Source organism: Lupinus angustifolius, chromosome LG12 (genome assembly GCF_001865875.1).
Source record: "Lupinus angustifolius cultivar Tanjil chromosome LG12, LupAngTanjil_v1.0, whole genome shotgun sequence".
Lineage (NCBI taxonomy): Eukaryota > Viridiplantae > Streptophyta > Magnoliopsida > Fabales > Fabaceae > Lupinus > Lupinus angustifolius.
The window spans coordinates 560,607-584,009 of record NC_032020.1 but is presented as its reverse complement, the minus strand read 5'-3'; the positions used below and the strand labels follow the sequence as shown (position 1 = coordinate 584,009).

Below are 23,403 nucleotides of genomic sequence, written 5' to 3'. Positions count from 1 at the left end.
AACTCAATCTGAATTTAATCGCCAAAACTAGTTTTTAAGATTTGGTTTTGGACTTTCCATGATTTTAAATATTGAATTCAGGTTTGGTTTAGGAGATATTTGACCTAGAGTGTAACTTAAACTCGATTTATAATAAATATCAAATCATATAATTATCATATATGTATATATACACACATATACATGTAAGATAAAAAAAAATATGTACTAATAGTATAAGTTTTATATAATATTAATGTACCGTCTACCATTCATATTTAATTATTATTAATTCTTCAAAAAATTAATTCGAATAAATGATGTAGTGAGTATATATAAATATTTGCAAACATAAATATTACATTATATATATAACATTGAAAAACAAATAATTTAATTTAAATAAAAGATATAGGTTTTGAGTGGTTTGGTACAGATTATCCGCAACTCCACAAAGGAGGGAATAGTAGTCTTTTTCATGTCCATTGTGTTTAGGTTCGAGTAGGTAAACACAAACTCAACCTCAATCTATCATGTTATTATTTTTAATGTATTACATGATGTAGGATAAAATAAATTTATGATATTAAAATTCATTGTGAGTTGTAATAATAAATTCAATTTTAGGTATATGATAGGATGATAAAACTATTTTTATTTTATGATATATAGTGTTAGTGTATTATCCACCGTTCATATTTATTACTATGTGAATGATAAATATGTGTTCATATGTGCAAGTAGAGATGGCAAAAAGGGTTGCCCGACACGTTTAGCCTGCACCCGCAAATGCCCGCAAAAATTTAAGTGGGCACGGGCATGCCCACATTGGTTAACACAAATAAATTTCAATACACTGTCTGTTTTAAAATGGGCTAACAGGCTTACGGGCGGCCCGCGGACATTATTGAACAATTAAGAAAATAAAAAATTCATATAATAAATGCAATTAAATTAAATAAAGTGGTTGAAGATAAAAATTAATTTTTTTTATGTTTTACATGAAGTTTAATAAATCACATTATATTACAATTTTTTTATAGATTAAAAATCACATTACATCATAACTTATTTAAAATTTTCTTACTTTTTCCTTAAATTATGTTTATGGGTCGTCAGCGAGCCTCCCGCATGCCCAACGGAAATGCCCACAAACTTAGCGTGCAAAACGAGTCGGGCGAAATGGGCAAATTTTATATGTCATACCCACAACAAATGTGGGCTATGTGGGCAATGTCCGTTTTGTCATCTCTATGTGCAAGTCCTTTTGGTTCATTCCTTTACCCTCTTTCCTTATAATTAATAACATTCAAGTCAATACATTTTCATTATTTTTTGTTTATTAGATTATAGTATAAGAGTGATTTAGATATGTCTTTAGAATTATTTATGCATCTTATATTGAACCAAAAATAATGAAAATACATTGACTCGTATATTATTTGGACATTTTTGCACATTATATTATATTTTATTTAGCTTAATTACATTTATCATCATTTTTTTGTTAGAAAAATCATACTTATTTATCATGTAGGGTCAATCCGTATAATATGTATAAAAATCAGGGAAATCAAGTAGTTTACTCTGTAATATAATAATATATAACATAGAATACAACAATATTGAGATTATGTTTTTATATTAGAATAATATGTAATATAACACTAATCACAATAAATATATAAGATAAGTTTTTTATAATTATGGATATAGAATGAAAATTACAATGAAATAATCTTAAATATTCTATAATAATTGTTTTTATAATTATTTAGTCAAAAATGAAATGAAATAATAGTATAATAAAATAATATTTGAGATATTATTTAATAAATTATTTATAAAAACAGAAATACTGATAAAAAATATTTAATGCAAATTCATTATTCCAAACAATGAATAATTTGATATAATAATAAAATAATACTTAATTACTTCTAACTTAATTAATATTTAAATAACGTTGTTTACATAAAAAATAATTTTCTAGAAGATAAAGAATCTCTTGCCAATAAAATAATTTGTTTTTCCAATATAACAAAAATTATAAATTTATTAGATAATGCTCATCTAAAAAAACTCACATTTCTTATTAGATAATTTTACAAAAGTAAATTAAGATTCTTGACTCATACATTAAAAAAAAAGAAAATGTAAGTATTATTATCCTGAATCCCAAACAATAAATTTTACCTCAGAATTTTGCTAGGTAATTGGAATGAAATTAAGATTTTCTTGGCCAAACATATGCCATCACTTTTTTGAACAATGTAACTAATCTTTTTCGGAGTTTATGGCTACCCTCCCAACAATTGTCGCTAGTTTTCACGAGAATGAAAATAAGATTGACCACACATATATAAGATACAGACAAACTCAACTATTAAAACAATTAGGTAATCAACGTGGGATCCACCTATGAGTTATTGGAACTTAGTGAATTCAAGAATTATTTGCTTCATTAACTCGAGAATGATTTAAATATATGTTGAGTTACTCTTCATATTGCCAATTAATTTTGAGACGGAACTTTAACATGATATCAGAGTCAGAGCTCAACTTCTTTCCAGTTGTTATGTGTCAAAAGATGTATTTAGTTATGAGTGAAAAGTAATCATTCGCCTGGTCTGAGAGACTACTTATATGGAGAGACATATTAGAAAGTAAGTCTCACATCGCCTACCCCATTGTCTCGGAAATGATTAAATTACTATTAAACTACTCCTCATAATGCCAATTAATTTTGAGATAAAACCTTAACTTATTGATCAAATTAGAGAGATAACAAATAGAGTATGAAAGCTCATCTCCATTAAAAACTCATTATAATTAGAATAATTTTTATAAGGCAATTTTTAAAAAACATGATAAAGAATTAACTATTCAGTTATAACTAGCTTTAAAGCACTTATGTACACCTTATTTCATACCATTTGTTAATAACCTTATTGTCTAATTACCTAACATTGTCACGTATGAACTGGATGTGCATTATACTTACCTGTCTAATTATTTACATATATATATATATGCAAAAAAAAAAAATGAATAATACTTTGAACGAATAGTATGTCAATATTTTGTTCGAAATTGAATGACTACATATAAACATAACGAACGAATATCATTGAGTCTAGTCAGCTTATTTGACTCTAACCTAGACTCAACAATACCCAACTATATTCGACTTCAAACAAGATCGAGTCCAACCAAATAAGTGAGTCAGGTCCAAATGAGTGAGTAAAACAAGTGAAGTTATGAGTGAATGATAGCCATTGTCCATTTTGCCCTTTTCCATTTTGCCCTTTTCCATTCTCTCTCTCTATATATATGAATTCGCCAACTTTTTCTATTAGAAACACAACACAACACATAGAAGAAGTTTAAGATGGCACAAGTGAGGAACAAGCAAGTGATTCTAAGTAACTATGTTACTGGTTTTCCTAAAGAATCTGACTTTAACGTTGTTGAAAGCACAATCAGTTTGGAACTTCCAGAAGGTTCTAATAATGTGTTGATAAAGAATCTCTATTTGTCATGTGATCCATACATGAGAGGTGCTATGACCAAGCCTGAAGGCTCTGAGCGTAAAGGATCTCCTACTTATGTTCCTGCTTCTGTAAGTTATTCTTTTACCACTTTCTCTTTCAAAATTCCATCATATATAATCAAGACGGACAAGGATATGCTGTCTCAAATCCTCTCCCATACCAATCCTATTATGTCACGCCTTTTAAAAAAATTAAATATTCATAACTTTATTAATTCTGTTTTGATTGGTCATGGTTGGGGACAGCAGATCCTCATCCGTATCGGACACAAATCACCTGTCCCATTTTCCTGTACCGGTCCAATAAAAAATTGACACTTCATTAAAAAAAGAATTTAAAAAACGTAAAGTAACATACTTGAACAAACCTTATTGGCTTGGGACATGGAGACACACTGATTTTGGGACAGGTGATCCCCATTCATCCATATCACGACCAGTTTGTGAAAACAAATTATAGTTCTTCAGCATTCTAAAACGATGTAGGTGGTGGTTGCTACGTTCATGTAGTAGAGGATGTGGGGAAGAAAGAAAACCCTAATTTAATATGGTCTTTTAAATAGATTTGGGCTTAATTTTTAAGTTGGTGATATAAAATAACCATTTTTAGTTAGAAATGTATGGTTTTATCATTTAAAAATGCGTATAGGTTTATTTTAAACTATTAAATTATTAATAATAAACATAAACGAGTTTATAAAAAAAGTTAAAGTGTATCTACTAAAATAAAAAAAATTATCACTAAGTATACCCTTAGCATACTGTATGTTTAGCATACTCTTTACCACGTACTCGTACCCGTGCCGAAAAGAACCATATATTATGTTTCTATGATTTGACAAACTTGTAAGATGCTTCTGTGACAATTGTCAACGGTCAAAAAGTAATTCAAATGAATGGTGGATGATGTAATGATTGTGTATAATTCTTTAGTTCCATGATGACACTCTTGAGTTACACTCTTGAGTTCCATGATGACTTTTTTTTTTTGACATTTATCTTCCTATGCTTGACTACTTGAATAACGTTGCAGCCAATAGCTGGTTATGGTGTGGCTAAAGTTATAGAATCAGGACACTCAAATTACAAGAAAGGTGATCTTGTATGGGGATTTACTACATGGGAAGAGTATAGTTTGGTTCCTGCTGCTCAATTAGTTACCAAAATTGAGAATAGTGATGTTCCACTTTCCTACTATACTGGAATCCTTGGTATGTATACTCAACAATTTCAGTTTAAATCGATTCTTCGGGCGTGTTTGCAAGTTGAATTTTGGATGGAAAAAAAATGAAATGAAAGGCTTGGAACCTTTAAATACATGATTGAGATGACTCTGAATCCTTCCATTTCCATTCATTCCCCTCCAAAACTCAACTTACAAACTAGCTGTTAGAGTTCGTTTGCGAGTTGCGTTTTGGAATGGAAGTAATGAAAATGAAAGGTTTCAAAGTCATTTTAAAAGTGTATTCCAGGACTCTCAAGTCTTTCATTTCCCTCTAAAATTCAACTCACAAATAAACCGTTCATGCCAATATGTGATAAATTGGTCCTTTATTTCTCTATTAAGCTATTGGGTATGTTTGGAACACAGGTATGCCAGGAATGACTGCTTATGCTGGTTTCTTTGAATTAAGCTCTCCCAAGGAAGGAGAGACTGTTTTTGTTTCTGCTGCCTCAGGTGCTGTTGGTCAACTTGTTGGACAATTTGCCAAATTGACCGGTTGTTATGTTGTTGGAAGTGCTGGAACCAAAGAGAAGGTACTTGTCTAAATATTTGTCGGGCGACCTAGTGCACGAGACTTCTACTTAGTACGGTTTAGGGATGGGAGATTACACAGCCTTAACCTCGCAAGCGGAGAGGCTGTTTTCAGCATTTGATCATGTGACGTCATGGTCATTGAGCGACAACTTTACTGTTGCGCCAAACTCACACTCTATTTGTGTTTATATATATGCATGAATAAATGATGAATCAACATCACCTTTTTCACTATTTATTCTGCTGCTCAAAGTGCTCCTATTTTGAATTAGCCTAATTATTCTACAAGATAGAAATTGAATTCAAATGAAGGATGTTTTTTGGGTCAATAGACTATGCTGTTATTCATGTCAAATATCAAATTATAAATTTTGTAAATGCTTATCATTAAAATGGCCTAAAATACACTGAATTTATATTTGCCACAAAAGAAAAACACTTAGTATATTTTTTACAACTAGGTGGATCTATTGAAGAACAAATTTGGATATGATGAAGCTTTCAACTACAAAGAAGAACCAGATCTTGATGCAGCTTTGAAAAGGTCATTCATTATCTAATAGTTGTGTACATAAACTTTACTTTCATTTGTTTATTCCCATAACAAAGTGTTCAATTACTTCACCTAGTAACACATACATTAGCAATAACTATTGAATCAATTAAAATATCAGGTACTTTCCACAAGGCATAGACATTTACTTTGAGAATGTTGGAGGGAAGACACTTGATGCTGTACTCTCAAACTTGAAAGTCCATGCCCGGATACCGGTTTGTGGTATGATCTCGCAGTATAATCTAACTGAACAAGAAGGTGTAAAAAATTTATCGAAACTCATATATAATCGAGTTCGTCTGCAAGGCTTTATCGTTACTGATTACTATCACCTTTATCCGAAATACTTGGAATTTCTATTGCCTAAGATCAAAGAAGGGAAGGTTGTGTATGTTGAAGACATTGCTGAGGGAATTGAGAATGGCCCTGCAGCCTTAGTTGGCATTTTTAGCGGCCGCAATGTTGGTAAACAAGTTGTTGCTGTTGCACATGAATAAGAAACACATGCTTCTGCTATACATTATGTGATCTTTTATGTTTTGTTCTAATTTTATGTTCATTGTTGAACCTTCTTTGTAGCTTTAGTTTTGGTATTTATCATTGTCCTTCTTCAGTGACATTTTATGATAATTTCATGATAAGAATGATTGTTGAGGAACACATCATTTCTAAAATGATTACATGCTCTTGCTCATGTCAAGCATGCACACATAGGGTATACAAAATAAATGTATATAGTCTTTTACCCAGACCCATCAAAATAGCCGAAGTCTATAAACCAAATTAAGAAATTTGTCGATCGATGCTGATTTAGGGTCGTGTTGGCCGTTTATACGTTTCGACTATGAATCATTATGTAATCCACGGTCGTGGTGGCTAACACGTCGAGGCCATTGATCTATCTAGATGTTTTATAGAACATGGTTTTGATACTCCCAGAGTCTGGTTGTATTTCGCTTCCACACTCATGAGTCATTAAGACCCTTAACTAAAAGTTTGGTGCAACTTCTCTAAACTTAAAATGACTTTGGGTGGAACACAACACATATCTATCCATTTCTATGAAGATATACACACAAGAGAACCTTTATACTATAGCATAATTGTCTATTCAATATACGACATACATGAACTGTGAAGTTTCCTTGAAAAACCTCAGTTCTTGTCATGTATTCTGCCTTACATTATTTAAATTGACGATTATTGTCTATTATAATAATCATAGTTCAAAAGAATTATCATATTTCAGCATAAGGAGTATACTTTTAGTTCTCTTTATCTCTAAATATTTAAAAAAATATACTTTTATTTGATTAGAAGTGAATATCTCACTTTTGTTATATGATTTAATAAAGATAAAGACTTAAAGCTACATCCAATATTTTGTTGAGTGTAATATTTATAAGTTATTAGTGTAAAGATTTATATATAATCAGTGAATAGATTATCTATCACTTATTTATATTAGTTTTTTTGAAGAATCAATAATAATTACAAATGAATAATAGACTGATAATATATAAAACTTTTTATATTTTCATTTGCTTTATTAATTTGGTGTGTGTAAGTGTGAGATTATGATTAGAAATGATTTACCTGAACAATGGATTGTTGATAGTCTTGTAGGGTGACTAAGATCCTTGATCTTTAGACTTAATTCTTTATATTGATCTCTTTGAATTTGTCAAGATAAGTTGTTTTAATTATATTTATATGTCATACAAGGCACAATACATGTGGGCATTAGTATGACATAAGCCTGAATTTTTTTGCTACTAAGGTCATTTTAGTACACTATAATTAAGGACCTAATTTCTTTTGAAACATGTAATTGTTTCTTTATAAGGATCGTTCACATGAATCAAACTCTTAAACTTTTAATTTTTTAGATTTAACAACACAATTAGACTAACATTTTGTTAGTAGTACCACTCAATGTACCACCATTTATGATTGGTCAGAAAAATAATTAATTATTAAGATTTTAATTTAAATATATTTTTTTAACCGATTATAAGTAGTGACGCATTTTGTGGAACAACAAATGTGCTCCCAATAGTTGTTGGATGTTTGTCCCACGTCAACTCTTGGGTGAGATATTAGAATAAAATATTTTTTCATACTAGGAGATAAATTATTTTTTTCAACTAATAAAATCATAACATGTGTCATATTTAATCATTTTCTATAAAAATATTTCTAAAAACTAGAAAAATATGACACATATCATGATTTTACTTGCTAGAGAAGACAACTTATCTCATGCTTTGAGGATATACTTTACTTGCTAGAGAAAAAAATAGATATGCACTGACAATATAAGAGTTTTTTATACTGTCACTACATCATTCACTATTCATTTTTCGTAATTATTATAAAATAACAAATAAATGATGAATGATGTGCTAAAAATATTATACTCATATTTTTAATGATACATCATATTACATGAAGGATGAATATCATTCATTTAATAAGACAAGGAATTACCATTTAATTTGATATTTTTAGATAAATTCATTAAGAAACAATATTTATGTAATTATATAATAATAAGCAACAATAATCTATCCTTAGTCTTACTAGTTGATGCTATTGACTTATGTAATTTTCATTTATTTAAATTATTTTTGGTAAATTCATTTAAAAAACAAGATTTAGTCTAAAACACAATACTTACCTTTTACTTTTTAGAAGAAAAAAACCTACATATCCTAGACAAGTTTTAAATTTAAACTAATGAAGAGATGACCAAAATTTATTTTGGTTAATATATGGATATAAGATATAAGTTTTAAGAACAATAACTGTTTCTTAACAGAAAAATATATATTTATTAATCATGTATGAGTTATTGAGTTTTATATACTGAATCATTTCCTATCAATGTTTTATCATCATTAACTCTCCAAGAAAAGTAATACAAATAAATCGTGGATAATATATACTGTATATAAATTTTTACACTAGTAATACATAAATATTAATTCCTTCCCTAATATGTCACTTAGTATATTCATCCACCTTTCTCATTGTACCATAAAATAAACTTCAAAAAATAGACATAGTAGAGTGGTACACAATACACATAGTTGATAGAATGAATTATTTATCTTTAATCAATATAAAAGATTTATTAATAATAAATATATAATAATGATTTAATACAAATAATTGATGATATAATAATATAAAAAGAGTTTAAAAGTTATGTACTATCAATGTAAAAAATTTATACTGTTACGTCATTCACCATTCATTGATTTGTATTATTTGAAAGTCAATAATATTAACATATGAATGATGAATGATTTATTAATAGTATAAAAAACAATATCAATATTAAAAAACTCTAATACCATAAATTAATGGATACATTATGTTCTCTAGTTGGAATTTGACTCAAATAAAGCAAAATAATGATAGTAAATTGAGTATAAAACATTAATCACATTCTCACCAAGTACTATAAAGAATATATTTTATCTTTTTGTGATTTTCCTTTTAATTATGTGATATTTTTTAATTGGATCTGTATATCTATACTATACATAAAGCCAAAACTTGAAATAATTATTTTCCTATTTTGTCCATAATATTTTTGTTTCTAAAGTAAAACCATGTAATCCTAGATAACTATAATTAATACATCTCACTTTTAAGTTGAATATTATAATCCAAAAATTATAACATAAAGTACATCCTATAAAAAACATTTTAATTCTCTAAAATAAATAATACAAATTTAATACTTAATATCATAAAAATAAAAATACGGGTCGCAGACACGGAATATCTATCGACAGGCTAGTAAATATAACACTAAAAGTGGGACACATCTCCATTACTGATTCTATAAGACGCACGGACACACTATACCTTTTCTCATTCACATCAGAATCATAATAACAACGTTGTTTGGAATCATGGGACAAGTCTTAGATAAGTTCCAAGGTAATATTTCAAATCAACCATTTCTCATTTTTTTTCTTCCTTTCATCTTATACATGCATCTGATTTTTATGTTTCTGCAACCATTTATTTCTCCAGTTTTTCTAATTTGTTGTTTTCCTTTAAAAACCTTTTTTCCTTGAGTGATTCTTTTAATTGTAATTTGAGATTCAACATAAGTTTTTTTTTTTTTTTTTTGTTGATTATCGATTGCTTAATGCAACCTTTACCTTATACACTTATAATTGACAACTATGTATAGCTAGCATCAAACACACATAGACAGGTTTGAATTCCCGATCACAAAACAAATAACCTTGCCTCCAAGCTCACCCTCAGAAGAAGTCTTGCCATAATAGTGTAAAAAATGACAAACTGCACATCGATCCGATACCACGAACCATATAGATGTAGTGTACCAGCGTCACGGTGATTGCTAGTGGATAGGCTGAGATTCTAGTGCCTATTGTGTAAAGGATGCGGAATTCTAGAAAAGGATCTCCTCCTCCGATGCTGGGGGCGAATTGTCGAGTCTGCTCGCTGGTGGACTGCTCCTGGTTTTAGGCATAGTTACGTAATTCTCTCATTATATCCTACCCTGTACCACTTACCGAGTCTCACTAAAATTAATGTAGAAAGTGACAAACCACGTATGTAAGTGAACCATGAACCTGTATTCCTATTGTGTACTATGTAGCTACGGTTTTAGGCCACTATGTCGTTGGACCAACCTCTTCTGGGTTTGACATCAAAGCAAGATTCTTGTCCGGATCATAGTTATCTGACACGTGATTCTTTTTGGTACGGATACGAGTATGTAGTACGTGGTATGTTACCTTGTCAAATACTGGTAGACTATGTGTATATTCAGTAGGACTTCTATAGCTCACTGTATCGTCGTTGTTTCTAGTGCTGCTTTTTGTAGAGTTGAATCAACTTTTGTTTTACCATAGGAGAAATACCCAAGGATAAAAAAGTTTCTTGTTTGTTGTCACTCATTCGTGTAAGTGAGTGTACATTACCAATTATTCTTCTTTTCTTTTACTTAAACTGTAGGTAAAAATCTAGTTCATTCCTTAAAGGGAACCAGATCACAAAAGAACAACGAATTGGTACGAAAGAACCAAATCGCGGTTCCTACCAAAATGAGTGAATTGTGTGTCAAATGTTCAGGATCAATATTCATCAGGCTGTTTTGTGGAAGGAAAAACCTTTCCTCTTTGCTGATTCTTCTAATATTTTATTGTCTGTTCTGTGATTGAATTTATTATGTTGTGAATCTAGGGAAGTAGAAAATTGCATGCTATAAGTATAAGAAATATGTTCCTTAACCAAGGATTTTAACAGGTCATGATTACAATTTTAACTTGAGTATGGATTGAAATTGAATTTGGTAATTCTAGTCAAATAGTAACAATACAATTGCTAAACTTTTATGTTTGCTTTCTGCTGGAAATTTAGTTGAGTTTGTTTCAAACAGGAATGTTTCATAAATCTCTTTGCAGAGGTTGTTTATATATTTATTTGTTTTACCAACGAGCGTTGGTTCAACCCCTTAAGCAAGAATCCGGGTTTGAATCTTGTGGATGTAAAAATGCTCGTTGGGAGAGTTAGCCCCACATACCTGTGGATGTTCCCAGCTCGGACAGGATTGTCTCCGGTGCGAGGATACTTGTGGGAAACAAAAAAAAAGTGTCATTTTGAAATAAATTATAGCTACCTTCATTATTTGTTCTGTGTATACAGCCAAACTTGGGTGATTTAACTGCTATAGTCATTACCAACAAGATGTTGGTGTAATAGTATAAGGCTCCATTAGATCCTCAGATAGATTAGGAGGTTAAGGGTTTGACTCCTGAGAGTGACTTTTATTGGGAGGGACAATCACACACTCTGATAGGGATTAGTTCCTTACTCATAGGCTGTTGTAGTCACTAACGGTTAGTATTGTAAATTTGTAATAACCTTAATATGCAAATGATAGAAAAATGAAGCTCACAAGAGAAGGAGGGAAAGAGAAAGTTCAACAACCAACAATCAAACCTTTATCTTACTAGGTTGGATCGACTAAAACGACAGCTCAATGTACGAGGCTCTCACTTAGTGAAATCTGGAGAGAGTAGATGTACGCAGTCTTATTCTCACAAGCGAAAAAGTTGTTTCCACCTTGACGTCATGGTTACAACCTTTCCGTTACACGAAGCTCACGAGACGAGGGAAACATAAAGTACTAACCAGCATCCTTGAAGATTAAAACCATTAAGGTTTCATTCTGCATGAACTTGACTTAACTGGTTTTTATGATAATGTAGTTTTTATGCATTTATTCATTGAACACTACCTTATTGCATATGTAAGATACAACATATTAAATAAATCATACACATACTAGTAAATTTGATGTACTCAATGCTCTTTTTTGTGTTTAACACTCGTGTGGTTCATTGATAATATAGTTTTTATGCCTTAACCAGTCATTGCATTATAGCATATGTAAGATACAGTATATTAAAATAAACATACACTTGACTGGTAAAACTTTTAGTGTAATATCTATGTATTGTCAGTGTAAATATTTATACATAGGCAGTCTATTGTTCACCTTTCATTTGCATTATTTTTAGTTAAGAGTCAATGATGATTTTTTTGGTACTATTAAGGGTATCTCCTCACCTTTTGGTAAGTAACTAATCCATTTCGGGGTGCGTGGTTGTCCCTCCAAAGAAGTGTCGCTCCGAAGAATTGAACTTTTATCCTTTTGGTCATTATGGGATCGATCTAGTGGAATCTTACACCAATAAACCAACGCCTTGTTGGTAAGAGTCAATGATGATTAAATATGAATGGTTGATACCAATAAGGCGTTGGTCTAGTGGTGTAAGGTCTCACTAGATCCCCAGGTATTAAGGCCAAATGTCAAATGTTCGATTCCTGAGAGCGACATTTGTTGGGAGAGACAATCACACACCCTAGAGGGAATAGTTCGTTACTCTTAGGATGAGAGGATATCCTTGGTTATACTTAAAAAATATGAATGGTTGATGATGAAGTAACATCGGAAAAAAGATTGTGTTCAATCATATTGCTTGTATTTAATAGGCTTGCACTTTACACAGGTAAGGAGTGGAGACAAAGGCAAATAAGGAAGATAACAGATCAAGTTTATGATCATGTAAAGAATCAATCAAGAACAGCTAATTTGACTTTTGAGGATCTTTATATTGCTGTTTTGCTTGTCTTCAAGTAAGAACTACTTTATAATTGTCTTCAACATTTTCACTTAGTTAATAAGATTTCCTTTTTATATATAATAATAATGAAGAAATTTGAATAGTTCTTCTAAAAGAGATTTGTTTTTTCTGTTGTAGTGATCTTAATAAGCATTTACCTGGTCCTCATTTTGATCCTCCTTCAAAAGACAAAGTTAGAGAAATCATCAAGGTACTTAAATCACTTTATGCACTATGCATACTTATTTTATCGATACTATGAAGGGTATTACTTCACCTTTCTGGGTAAAGAACTAATCCCTTTCGGAGTTTGTGGTTGCCCCTTCCAACAAGTGTCGCTCTTAGGAATCGAACCCTCGACCTTGGGAATCCAATGGAGCCTTACACCACTAGACCAACGCCTTGTTAGTATTGTGTTTGCTTATGAATACGAACATTTCACCTTTCGGGGTTTGTGTCTGTCCCTTCCAACAAGTGTCGATCTTAGGAATCGAACCCTCGACCTTGAGAATCCAATAGAACCTTATATCACTAGACCAACGCCTTGTTAGTATTGTATTTACTTATGAATATGAACGTTTCATCTTATAGAAACAAATATATATTCTCTATAATATAATTTAAGATATTCTAACATACTTTTCGTAAATTCGATAAAATATCTGGTCCATTTCTCTAACTTGAGTGAACAATGTACAGAACTGTGACATCAACATCGATGAGGAAATTGACAGAGATGAATTTTATAGTTTCATACATGAGATGACAAGTGAAACATTCAGTTATGTTAGTCAAAAACTTATTCTGACTCTGGTTGTAGCACCAACAATTGCAGTGGCAACAAAGAGAGCCACTGAAGGTGTTCCAGGTTTTGGCAGAGTGGTTCAAAGGTTGCCTAATTCAGTTTATGCTTCCATTGTGACACTTGCAGCTATTTGGTTCCAAAACACGGGACAGGAATCTTAATTCTTGTCATTTCATCATAATGTCCTTTAAGCAGAATGATCGGGAGCATATCTTTTATCTCGAAAAGTGTACTACTTCATATACCATTATTTTGTGATTGGTTAAAAAATATATTTAAGTTAAATTTTTTTAATAATTAAGTATTTTTCTGACTAATTACAAAATGTGGCTCATGAAGTGACACACTTTTTAGGATAGAAAATATTGTGATAGAATTCTGTTGATTGTATACATAGGATTGCTTATTGTTTCTATGTTACTATCAAAATTGCAATTTGATTAAAAAGATGGATGTGGTTGGAATTTGGACATGATATTAATTATGATTATTTTAAAGTTAGACATGTAAGTAATTTGTCTTAAATAAAATTATGTGCAATTATTGTCATTGCAATTATATGTAATGATGGAGCAATATGACATAATTCGATTCATATATTTGATATTACTGAGTTTATTTTTTTGTTAAATGTCTCATCATATGTGATGATGGCTGCAAAAAGATTTGAATGCTGGGAAATATAGTTTGGCTACTTTTCATGATTCTAATTGCACTTCTAAATCCACTTTTCCATTGTAGCATGACTATCCTAAATCCACCCCTCATCCTTAGTATGAGAATCCACAAAAAAATTATTTCGGATAAAATTATTAAGCTCAAAGGGAAAAGTAGTGTAAAAATTATCAAATTCTCAATTGTCTTTCATCCAAATATCCTTCACTCGGAAGCGAGAATCAGAAATGTTGACATAGTTGCATAACTTGTCAAAACATGTCCCAATTATCATACCACAAAGACCTATCACTACTTTCTAGGTGCAAAGTGAAACCCTCCTTAAGATTATGAGTAACCTTCACAATACTCCTCCAAGTGTAAGAAGCAACTGCTTTAGGTGGAGCAAACAACATAGAGTTCCCCCAAGATACTTATCCTGTAAGACTCTACACCACAACTTATCACTGTGACTAGCTATGTTCCAGCTCAACTTCCCAAGAAGAGAAATGTTGTCCTAGAATTCCTTATCCCAAGTCCACCATTACGCTTGTGCCTCAAGAGAACATCCCACCTTACTAAATTAAGACTCTTTTTTGCTAACATCCCCACCCTAAAGAAAATTCCTTGTCATCTTGTCAATGATGTTGCAAACACTTTGAGATAGCCACATAACCTGCATGATTTAAATAGGAATAGAAGATATGACTCACTTCGTAAAACACAAACGACCAACCTTATTAAGGAGATTAGATTTCCAAGTAGCCATGTGCCTCTGGATCTTTTCCAATATCGGATTAAAAAGAGCTCTACCGACTTTCCCTTGGACAAGTGGAATACCTAGATAACTTCCAAGAGTACTAATCACACGCATAGAGCAAAGATTCTTGAAATTACTTTTTCTTCTGTTAGTCACAGTTCTTGAACAAGTAAACTTAGACTTCGCCACATTAATTTTAAAACCTGATGCTTGACAAAACTCCCTGAGGGTTGATGAAACCATACTTACTTGAGAATTGGTTGCCTCACAAAAGAGAAGAGCATCATTCACAGATAATAAGTGAGAAATAGTCGTACCTCCTCTAGAAAGCTTTAGCGGAAGCCACACACCAAGTTCCACTTTTTGATTGATGAGAAGAGCCAATTTCTCCATGCAAAGAACAAACAAATATTTGGACACCATCAAGCCTAGAGCCATTCCACAAGAGCGATGCCTCACAAGAGTGGACACACCACTTAATTAGATTAACAGTTATTATGAGAAAGCCAAACTGTAAGAGAGTATTTTAACCAACAGAAAGAATGACCTAAATTGTAGGATATATTATGTTTTCCCATTTAATTCAAGGGAATAGAATTTAGAAAATTTTACTCTTGTAAATTTTGGTGTAAATCAATTGGATACATGAAAGATTAAATACTCAAACTACAAGTGAAAATAATAATAGAAATTTGTTAAAGGGAATGAATCTACTTACAGTAGGTGGAAAAAAACTACTTCACATTATAATCATTCATTCTAAGGAAATTCAATATCCAATAGTTCAAATTAGCGAGTGAACCTTAACCATTAAATTTTCATAAAATGAATGACTAAGATGTGAAATAACTTTTTTTTCACTTACTCTTAGAGTAAGTGAATCCCCTTACATTGTCAAGAGAGAGAAAAATATATAATAACAAGAGAATTTTATACATTGTTACTTTTTAGAAATATTTTTATACAAAATAGTTAAATAAAACATATATGATAATTGTATAAATGACAATATATTGATGTTAGATTTAATATATATATACTACCGTGTAAATATTTTTAATAAATTTCATCCACTATTCATATTATTCCTAATTAACTCTTAAATAAAAAATATACCGTATAAATTTTTTTAAATGGTGTATACCTTTTAAACTCTATTAATAATACTAATTTGACCTAATATCTTTGGAAATCATTTCAAATTTTTTTGAAGAAGAATTGGTTTGAAGCAAAATAAGTTGTTTACTCTAGAATTTGTGTATTTTTTGATCTTGAGGTGAAAGTTGAATAAGGAAGGAATCAGAATCAATGGCGATTACCGCATGGATGAAGAAGGTTGCTTCTACTGCTTCCTCTTCTCCATTAATGCACCATTCTTCTTATAAATTCTTCTACCGAACCTTTTCAGTCACTACTTCTCTTTCAGAACCCGTTCGTGTTCGTTTCGCACCTTCTCCTACTGGTAACCTCCATGTCGGTGGTGCCAGAACTGCTTTGTTCAATTACTTGTTCGCTAGGTTCGTTTCAATTCACTGCTTACACTTTATATGGTGCCGTAGTTCGTCACTTTTTATATTAATTTTACGAGACATTTTTTATGTTGTTCGTCTGTAAGTTAAATGAGAGAATTATATAACACCACTATGTGGTTTGTAACTGTCATTTCGAGAATTATGTAACTGTCATTTCCAGTTGTACTTTATGTCCCGCAATTCATCACCTTTTATATTAATTTTACGAGACATTTTTTATGTTGTTCGTCTGTAAGGAAAATGAAAGAATTATATAACATCACTATGTGGTTTGTAACTGTCATTTCGAGAATTATGTAACTGTCATTTCCAGTCGTACTTTATGTCCCGCAATTCATCACTTTTTATATTAATTTTACGAGACATTTTTACGTGGTTTGTGATTGTGATATTGAGAATTTGAGTGTTTAGTAACACCACTGTGTGGTTTGTAATTAGTCGACTAACTTATTTGACAAAAAAAGCTATATTCTAGTGTATGGTAAAAAGGTTTATTTCTATATAATAAGCTCATATTCGATAAGTTACTAGAGGTTTATTATGGTCTTATAACTTAGGAGCTTATTACATTTCATATATACCGGTTAGTTTAATAGATAGCAGCTAATCTTTTAAATGGTTCTAATTCAATCAGCTAGTTTATTAGCTATAGTTTTATGCGCCTAGCTTTTTTGCTAGTCGTTTCAAAGGTGGGAAGTTTGTTTGATGTGATTTGGTTTTGATTTGATTATTTCTCACTGGTTTTTTATTATGAAATTTCAGGTCCAAAGGTGGGAAATTTGTTTTGAGAATTGAGGATACTGACTTGGAGAGGTCTACCCGGGAATCCGAGGAAGCCGTGCTTCGTGATCTTTCTTGGCTTGGCCTTGAATGGGATGAAGGTAAGTAATGTGCTGCTTTTCAGTTTTTTACTTCAGAAACATTTATTCATGATTTAGTTAAAGTCATTGCATTGCAATGTGGTTAACTTATTAGGTCCCGGTGTTGGTGGGGATTATGGTCCATATAGGCAGTCTGAGAGGAATTCTTTGTACAAACAATATGCTGAGAAACTCCGTGAATCTGGTCATGTTTATTGCTGCTTCTGCTCTAATGAGGTATTTGTACACAAACTCTGTAACATGCATTGTAACCTTTTATTGCCTTATGATATGACTTGGGAATTTGCTCATATTCTTCAAATTGTCTGCTATGTAATAGTTTCGCCTTCATTGAGGATCGTCTAACTTTAAAATTAGAAACAGGATTTCAACAGTATTTGTAATGATGACATTAGTTGTGTTGCATTATTTGTGCCCTTTTTTAAGTACATTTGATCTGGGGGAAAAGTTTCGTTAGCTTCAGGTTGGTTAGTTCTTCAGTTGTACTTCCTTTTTAAGTAACTTGAATGAAATTTGAAAGTACATTGAGTTGTCAATGACTGAATTTGCTATTATTGATCTACTGTGTGTCTTTGCTGTATAAACTCAATTTGTTTTGCATCTGTGATTATGCTTTTTGGTTCTATTTATTTGAGAATTAATTTTCACGAAGGTTTCTTATTTTTGGGATTTATATCACTTAGAAAGAAGTATGCAGTTATAAGACTGTGGCATTGGAGTTTGGTCATCTTTTACTCTACTACTTTTAAGGCATGTATATTTTTTTGATCGAGACTTTCTTGAGGATTCTTCTTGACTCTTATTCATCTTAACAGGAACTAGAAAAAATGAAGGTGGTTGCCAAACTAAAGAACCTGCCTCCAGTATACACAGGCAAATGGGCTAGTGCAACTAATGAGGAAGTAGAAGAAGAGCTGGCAAAAGGAACTCCTTATACATACCGGTTTCGTGTCCCTGAAGGAAGTTTAAAAATTAATGACATAATACGAGGCGAAGTGAGTTCTTTCCATCCTTTTCAGTTTGTTCATTCTTTCTTTGTTTTTATTCTGGTATGATTGATGATTTCCTACTTTGTATGGTAAAAATGATATGGCTCATATCTCTTAATACATGTTACCTTCACATCCAGAAGTCAACTGATATCTTGGAACTTGAAAGTATTTTATTTAATCTCATAATCTTCTGTCCATGCTCCCTTTAGAGTTTAGAAATGGCTGATTAAATATACTGTATTGTCACAGAAGTAGTTTTGTTTTTGGTTTTTGGATGTGCCTTAGAGTGTTTCTTGTAAAATATCGTTTACTCCTATTAACTTTATTTGGTAGTGTCTTGAAGGTTACTTGGAACTTGGCTACACTTGGAGATTTTGTGATAATGAGGAGTAATGGTCAGCCTGTTTACAACTTTTGTGTAACAGTGGATGATGCTACCATGGCTATTTCTCATGTTATCAGGTAGTGATTATAATTTCTTAGTCAAGCTGTATTTATCACTGATTTATTCTACAAATATTGGTAATTCAGAGCAGAGGAGCATTTACCAAACACTCTAAGGCAGGCATTGATATACAAGGTAAAGTGCAAGCTACATAGCATATCTTCTTTTATACCATCTTTTTTTCCTTAGAATTCAAAGCGACTCCTTTGCCGTTTAATCCACAATTAAAGCCAACAACAAACTAAAATCCAAATTCAGTTGAGAAAATATTGTATGTGAAGTTGGTATTTCATTAGTTTTGAATTTATCAGAACTCAGATGTTCGAACATGTCTAGGTCAGCCTGTCTGGTATCATCCTATCAAATCTCAGTTGAATCATAGGTTGGAACATTTATAGAGCCCTTGAAATAAGAAATATCCAAGCTAATGGCTTGCAGTATAACAGTCTGCCTACGTGGCAGTGAAAAATGGTGAGAAGGAAACTTCAGGCGGTGAGTGGGGGTAAATGTTAGGACAGAAGAGAGTGAGTGCAGGCAAGAACTCATTCAGTGAGAGTTAAGAGTCTGCATTGTTTCTATCATTTTTTGACTGTAAGTTAGGTTGACGTAATTCTTTGGTAAAAAAAGTTCTACTGAAGTATGAAATCTAATGTTGTGGGGGATTGAAAGTGACAGAGCCAGAGGGGATGAATTTTTTGGTAAACAGTGTTATAGACTCTAGAGTATGACAGATTGCATTTCATCATTTGGTATACTAGAAGCTTCATATGAAAGGCATTTATCACTACTTAATTTAACGATGGTGCCAAAGGGGGGAAATGTAATGTAGTAGAGGCAACCCCATAATAAAGGACAACAAAATTAAATGAATTTCAATTCAAATCAGAAATTAACTTAACAAAAGAAGGTTGGGGAGAGTTCTAAAATGTTGGTTGTCTGAGATTGAGTACACAGGGAAAATGACTTTGTGAAAATTGTAATGGTTTGTTTATTTTTCATAATGTAATAGGACACTGGGTTGTTAGTTTATATCTGCTAGATACATTTCTTGTTTTATTGGTTTCATTTATTTTCTCTTATCTCTAAAAAATATTATTTCTGTAAAAGGGGGAAAGATATTTAGGAGAGTTATGATTTTGGAAATCCAGACTGAGAAAGTCTAGCTAGCTGAAAGTTAACCAATAAAGTGGTTGATTAAGTCAGTATGTGGCTATTTATAAAAAAGTCAGTATATTGTTAAACCATTGAGCAGGCTTTTGGTTAAAAAATTTCTCTCTAAAAAACTCGTTGTATTCACTACATTGAAATCCTTCTTTTAATTTTCTTCCTTGTGCTATGCAATGATCTAGGGAATTGATTATGGTTTGTTCCACATCTCTGCATGAATGTGTTTACAGGCACTAGGATTTCCCATGCCTCACTTTGCACATGTTTCCTTGATTTTAGCTCCTGATCGCAGTAAATTATCGAAACGACATGGTGCAACGTCAGTGACTCAGGTAGGGGTGATTCATCTCCACATTTTATCTGTCTTAAAGTTATGCTATGAGGTCTCACTTGACTCTTGTTTCTTTTTTAATTGTACAAGGCAAGTTATAAAGCTTTATCTATTGTATCGATAATAAGTTCAGAACACTGATCTCTGCTGTATTACAGTTCAGGGAGATGGGATACCTACCTCAAGCAATGGTGAACTACCTAGCATTATTAGGTTGGGGTGATGGGACCGAAAATGAGTTTTTCACCCTCGATCAACTTGGTTAGTGAGTTTTGTCTGAACTCCTTTTTGTAGTACGGTATTCATGGTTTGTTTGCTAAGCTCGAAATTTGTTTGACCATTTCTTACTTTAGAATGCATTTTTTTTGTTAAACAGTTGAAAAATTCACTATTGAACGTGTTAACAAAAGTGGTGCTGTTTTTGATTCGACGAAGTTAAGGTAATTTTTCTTTTGATCTACTTTATATGGATAACCATGTGCGTTGTTTCCATGGTAGGCCTTTGTTTTATCTTGAGACAAAATAGGTCAAATTTCTTACCGACATTTTTTTATCTAAATGATAAAATCTTGTGTCTAGTTTTTAATATAGGATATATATTGCATTTTACTTTCCTTATGGTTGTTCTTGTATTTTTAGTTAATTTATTCGAATTGGGAAAGTGGACTTCTACCATTAGCTGATCTTTCAAAGCTTTGCTTCTAAAATTAAAAATAGAATGACAATTAATGGCCTTCTAATTGTTCTTTATGTCTTCTATTTAGGTGGATGAATGGTCATTATTTAAGAGGACATCCAGAAGAGGAGTTCACAAACCTTATTGGAGAGCACTGGAAGACATCCGGCTTACTTACAGTTTCGGCAGGGCCCTTCATCGATGTGAGACTCACTTGCATGCATTATTGTTCCAGTCTCCTTATAAGTAGAATCAGTTTAGTTTTCAATTTCTGAAGCATAATGATATTTGGTATGGTGTTTTCATGTCTCGTGACGGTTGTCTAACAGGATGCAGCTCAGCTACTTAAGGATGGGATTGACTTGATAACTGATGCAGAAAAGGCGCTTGTTATCTTTCTTTCTTATCCTTTAAATTTAACTTTACGGAGGTAATATTCATTTTCTTCTAACAGGAGTTTCTTCTTATGTGTCATTAGCCTCTTATAAATACAATATTGTGATCTACAACTTTTTGTGAATTTACCTTTGCTAGTCATGAAGCTTGAACCTATGAAGCTCATTGTTGTTTTTCTATAAAATTTAATTTGTGTATTTAGTATGTGATGTATTCATTTGTGATGGTATGTGTTCTAACAATGGTTAGTTATTTACGGCTTTCTGCATGTCAATGGCAGCCAAGATGCAGAACCGGTCTTACAAGATAATCTTTCCGAATTTTCCGCCAGCCTCTTGGGTGCCTATGAAAGTGGTGATCTGGTATCTGCACTTGAAAGCCAAGCTAGCTGGCAAAAATGGGTGAAAGAATTTGGTAAATCACGTAATCGCAAGGTGAGCTGAACTGGATAGTCTCAAACGCCATTTGCATTCTGTTAAATAAATTATATTTGGCTAAAATGCAAGGTATTCTCTCAAACTATAGGGAATTTATAGTGAACCAATGTGGTTCAAAACTCTTAACATTTCGACTTCGTGAATACTAAATTGTGCGATGTAGTTCAAAATTAACCCTCTGTGCATTTGAAGTTAATATGCACTGTTTGACAAGTTGAAGGAGTCAAGTTGTTGAGATTTGAATCATAGGAATGTTTTTTAAAATTGACCTATAGTTAAAGGGAATTTCTTGTATTTCAGTACATGTAATACCTTAAAATATGTTCTTCTTCATGTTCAAGGGAAAATCGCTTTTCATGCCCATCCGACTTTTGCTGACCGGAAAACTTCATGGACCTGATCTGGGGGCTAGTGTTTTACTTCTCCATAAAGCTGGAACTACCAGTATCTTAGCTCCTGAAGTCGGCTTCGTGACACTTGATGAAAGATTCAAAATTCTTGGGCAAATTAACTGGGAAACATTGTCCAAGGATCATCCTATCAAAGAGACAGCTACTTCTGTGTAATTGAGAACTGATTTTTCTGGTCCAACACATAGCACTCAGGTTTTAGACTTATGTTTGGTGCTTTACTTTATGCATTCTTTTTAACAAGATAAGTCTCATTGTAATTTTACTGAGAAATTGTATTTTAATTCGTTTCAGATTATATTATCTTTGGAAATAAGTTTCAGCTTTAAGGTAATTACAAATATTTCCTCTTGTAGCTTGATTTGGAATCATGATTATTTACAACTGACGCACCTCCCAAGTTTATATCTAACTTTAAAAGTAGCTTTTATTTTTATATCTATGATGGCAAGTGTCTAATCTCAATTTAATTTTCATTACTACCTGAACTTAAAACAATTATTATACAGTTGCTAGAGTAGCGTCCAGAGGAAAGTTTATAATTCATTTTCCAATGTTTTTGATATAATTAAGGGTATCTCCTTATTCTATGGGTAATAAACTAATCACTTTGTATAACTGTTCATCTCAATAAGTTTCTCATAAAAATTGAATGTTAATAATGTAGAGGGGAATACAGATTATAATGAATTGAAAGATAAGGATATGCAGAACTTTACTCAATCTTTCCTTAATTTTTTTTTAAAGTTGAAGGTATTCAAACATTTACTAAGAAATCATTAATTTGATTTCTATTTTATAGTATTTCTACTTAAATGTCCATATACTATATTCTCTTGAAAATTGTACACTTAATTCATTAATTAATTTATGGTCTAAAAAGATGAAA

General features: G+C 31.8%; 3 protein-coding genes across 6 annotated transcripts; all 3 read left to right on the top strand.

The window, feature by feature from the left end:
- Positions 3,321 to 20,237, top strand: LOC109362188 (2-alkenal reductase (NADP(+)-dependent)-like). Of its 2 annotated transcripts, XR_002109376.1 has the most exons (6): positions 3,321 to 3,601; positions 4,566 to 4,743; positions 5,124 to 5,290; positions 5,753 to 5,835; positions 5,966 to 6,408; positions 20,224 to 20,237. XR_002109376.1 is itself a non-coding variant. In XM_019607807.1 (5 exons), exons 1-5 carry the CDS (start codon positions 3,371 to 3,373, stop codon positions 6,342 to 6,344), a joined length of 1,038 nt encoding a protein of 345 aa, XP_019463352.1. In that variant the 5' UTR covers positions 3,321 to 3,370; the 3' UTR covers positions 6,345 to 6,431. The 2 variants fall into 2 exon arrangements, 1 of the variants encoding a protein (XP_019463352.1); XM_019607807.1 differs by lacking the exon at positions 20,224 to 20,237 and having other exon boundaries at positions 5,966 to 6,431.
- Positions 9,711 to 14,318, top strand: LOC109362189. 3 transcript variants are annotated; one of them, XM_019607810.1, is made up of 5 exons: positions 9,711 to 9,801; positions 12,915 to 13,041; positions 13,167 to 13,239; positions 13,728 to 14,000; positions 14,211 to 14,318. In XM_019607810.1, the coding sequence occupies exons 1-4, from the start codon at positions 9,774 to 9,776 to the stop codon at positions 13,992 to 13,994; spliced, it is 495 nt and encodes a 164-aa protein (XP_019463355.1). In that variant the 5' UTR covers positions 9,711 to 9,773; the 3' UTR covers positions 13,995 to 14,000; positions 14,211 to 14,318. The 3 variants fall into 3 exon arrangements, with proteins under 3 accessions (XP_019463355.1, XP_019463354.1, XP_019463353.1); XM_019607809.1 differs by having other exon boundaries at positions 13,728 to 14,030; positions 14,202 to 14,318; XM_019607808.1 differs by having other exon boundaries at positions 13,728 to 14,036; positions 14,208 to 14,318.
- On the top strand, positions 16,487 to 22,898 carry LOC109362187 (glutamate--tRNA ligase, chloroplastic/mitochondrial-like). Its single transcript, XM_019607805.1, has 13 exons — positions 16,487 to 16,764; positions 17,542 to 17,660; positions 17,755 to 17,876; positions 18,476 to 18,655; positions 18,996 to 19,114; positions 19,184 to 19,232; positions 20,495 to 20,596; positions 20,754 to 20,856; positions 20,972 to 21,035; positions 21,360 to 21,474; positions 21,601 to 21,701; positions 21,948 to 22,101; positions 22,446 to 22,898. Exons 1-13 carry the CDS (start codon positions 16,556 to 16,558, stop codon positions 22,668 to 22,670), a joined length of 1,662 nt encoding a protein of 553 aa, XP_019463350.1. The 5' UTR covers positions 16,487 to 16,555; the 3' UTR covers positions 22,671 to 22,898.

Bases quoted from the DNA above. Each gene is read 5' to 3' on its own strand.
- LOC109362188 (XM_019607807.1), top strand. From the start codon at position 3,371: ATGGCACAAGTGAGGAACAAGCAAGTGATTCTAAGTAACTATGTTACT. The intron at 3,602-4,565 runs GTAAGTTATTCT...ATAACGTTGCAG, and splicing joins CTACTTATGTTCCTGCTTCT to CCAATAGCTGGTTATGGTGT. The intron at 5,836-5,965 runs GTCATTCATTAT...TTAAAATATCAG, and splicing joins CTTGATGCAGCTTTGAAAAG to GTACTTTCCACAAGGCATAG.
- LOC109362189 (XM_019607810.1), top strand. From the start codon at position 9,774: ATGGGACAAGTCTTAGATAAGTTCCAAG. The intron at 9,802-12,914 runs GTAATATTTCAA...CACTTTACACAG, and splicing joins AGTCTTAGATAAGTTCCAAG to GTAAGGAGTGGAGACAAAGG. The intron at 13,240-13,727 runs GTACTTAAATCA...AACAATGTACAG, and splicing joins AAGTTAGAGAAATCATCAAG to AACTGTGACATCAACATCGA.
- LOC109362187 (XM_019607805.1), top strand. From the start codon at position 16,556: ATGGCGATTACCGCATGGATGAAGAAGGTTGCTTCTACTGCTTCCTCT. The intron at 16,765-17,541 runs GTTCGTTTCAAT...ATGAAATTTCAG, and splicing joins TTCAATTACTTGTTCGCTAG to GTCCAAAGGTGGGAAATTTG. The intron at 20,597-20,753 runs GTAGGGGTGATT...GCTGTATTACAG, and splicing joins GTGCAACGTCAGTGACTCAG to TTCAGGGAGATGGGATACCT.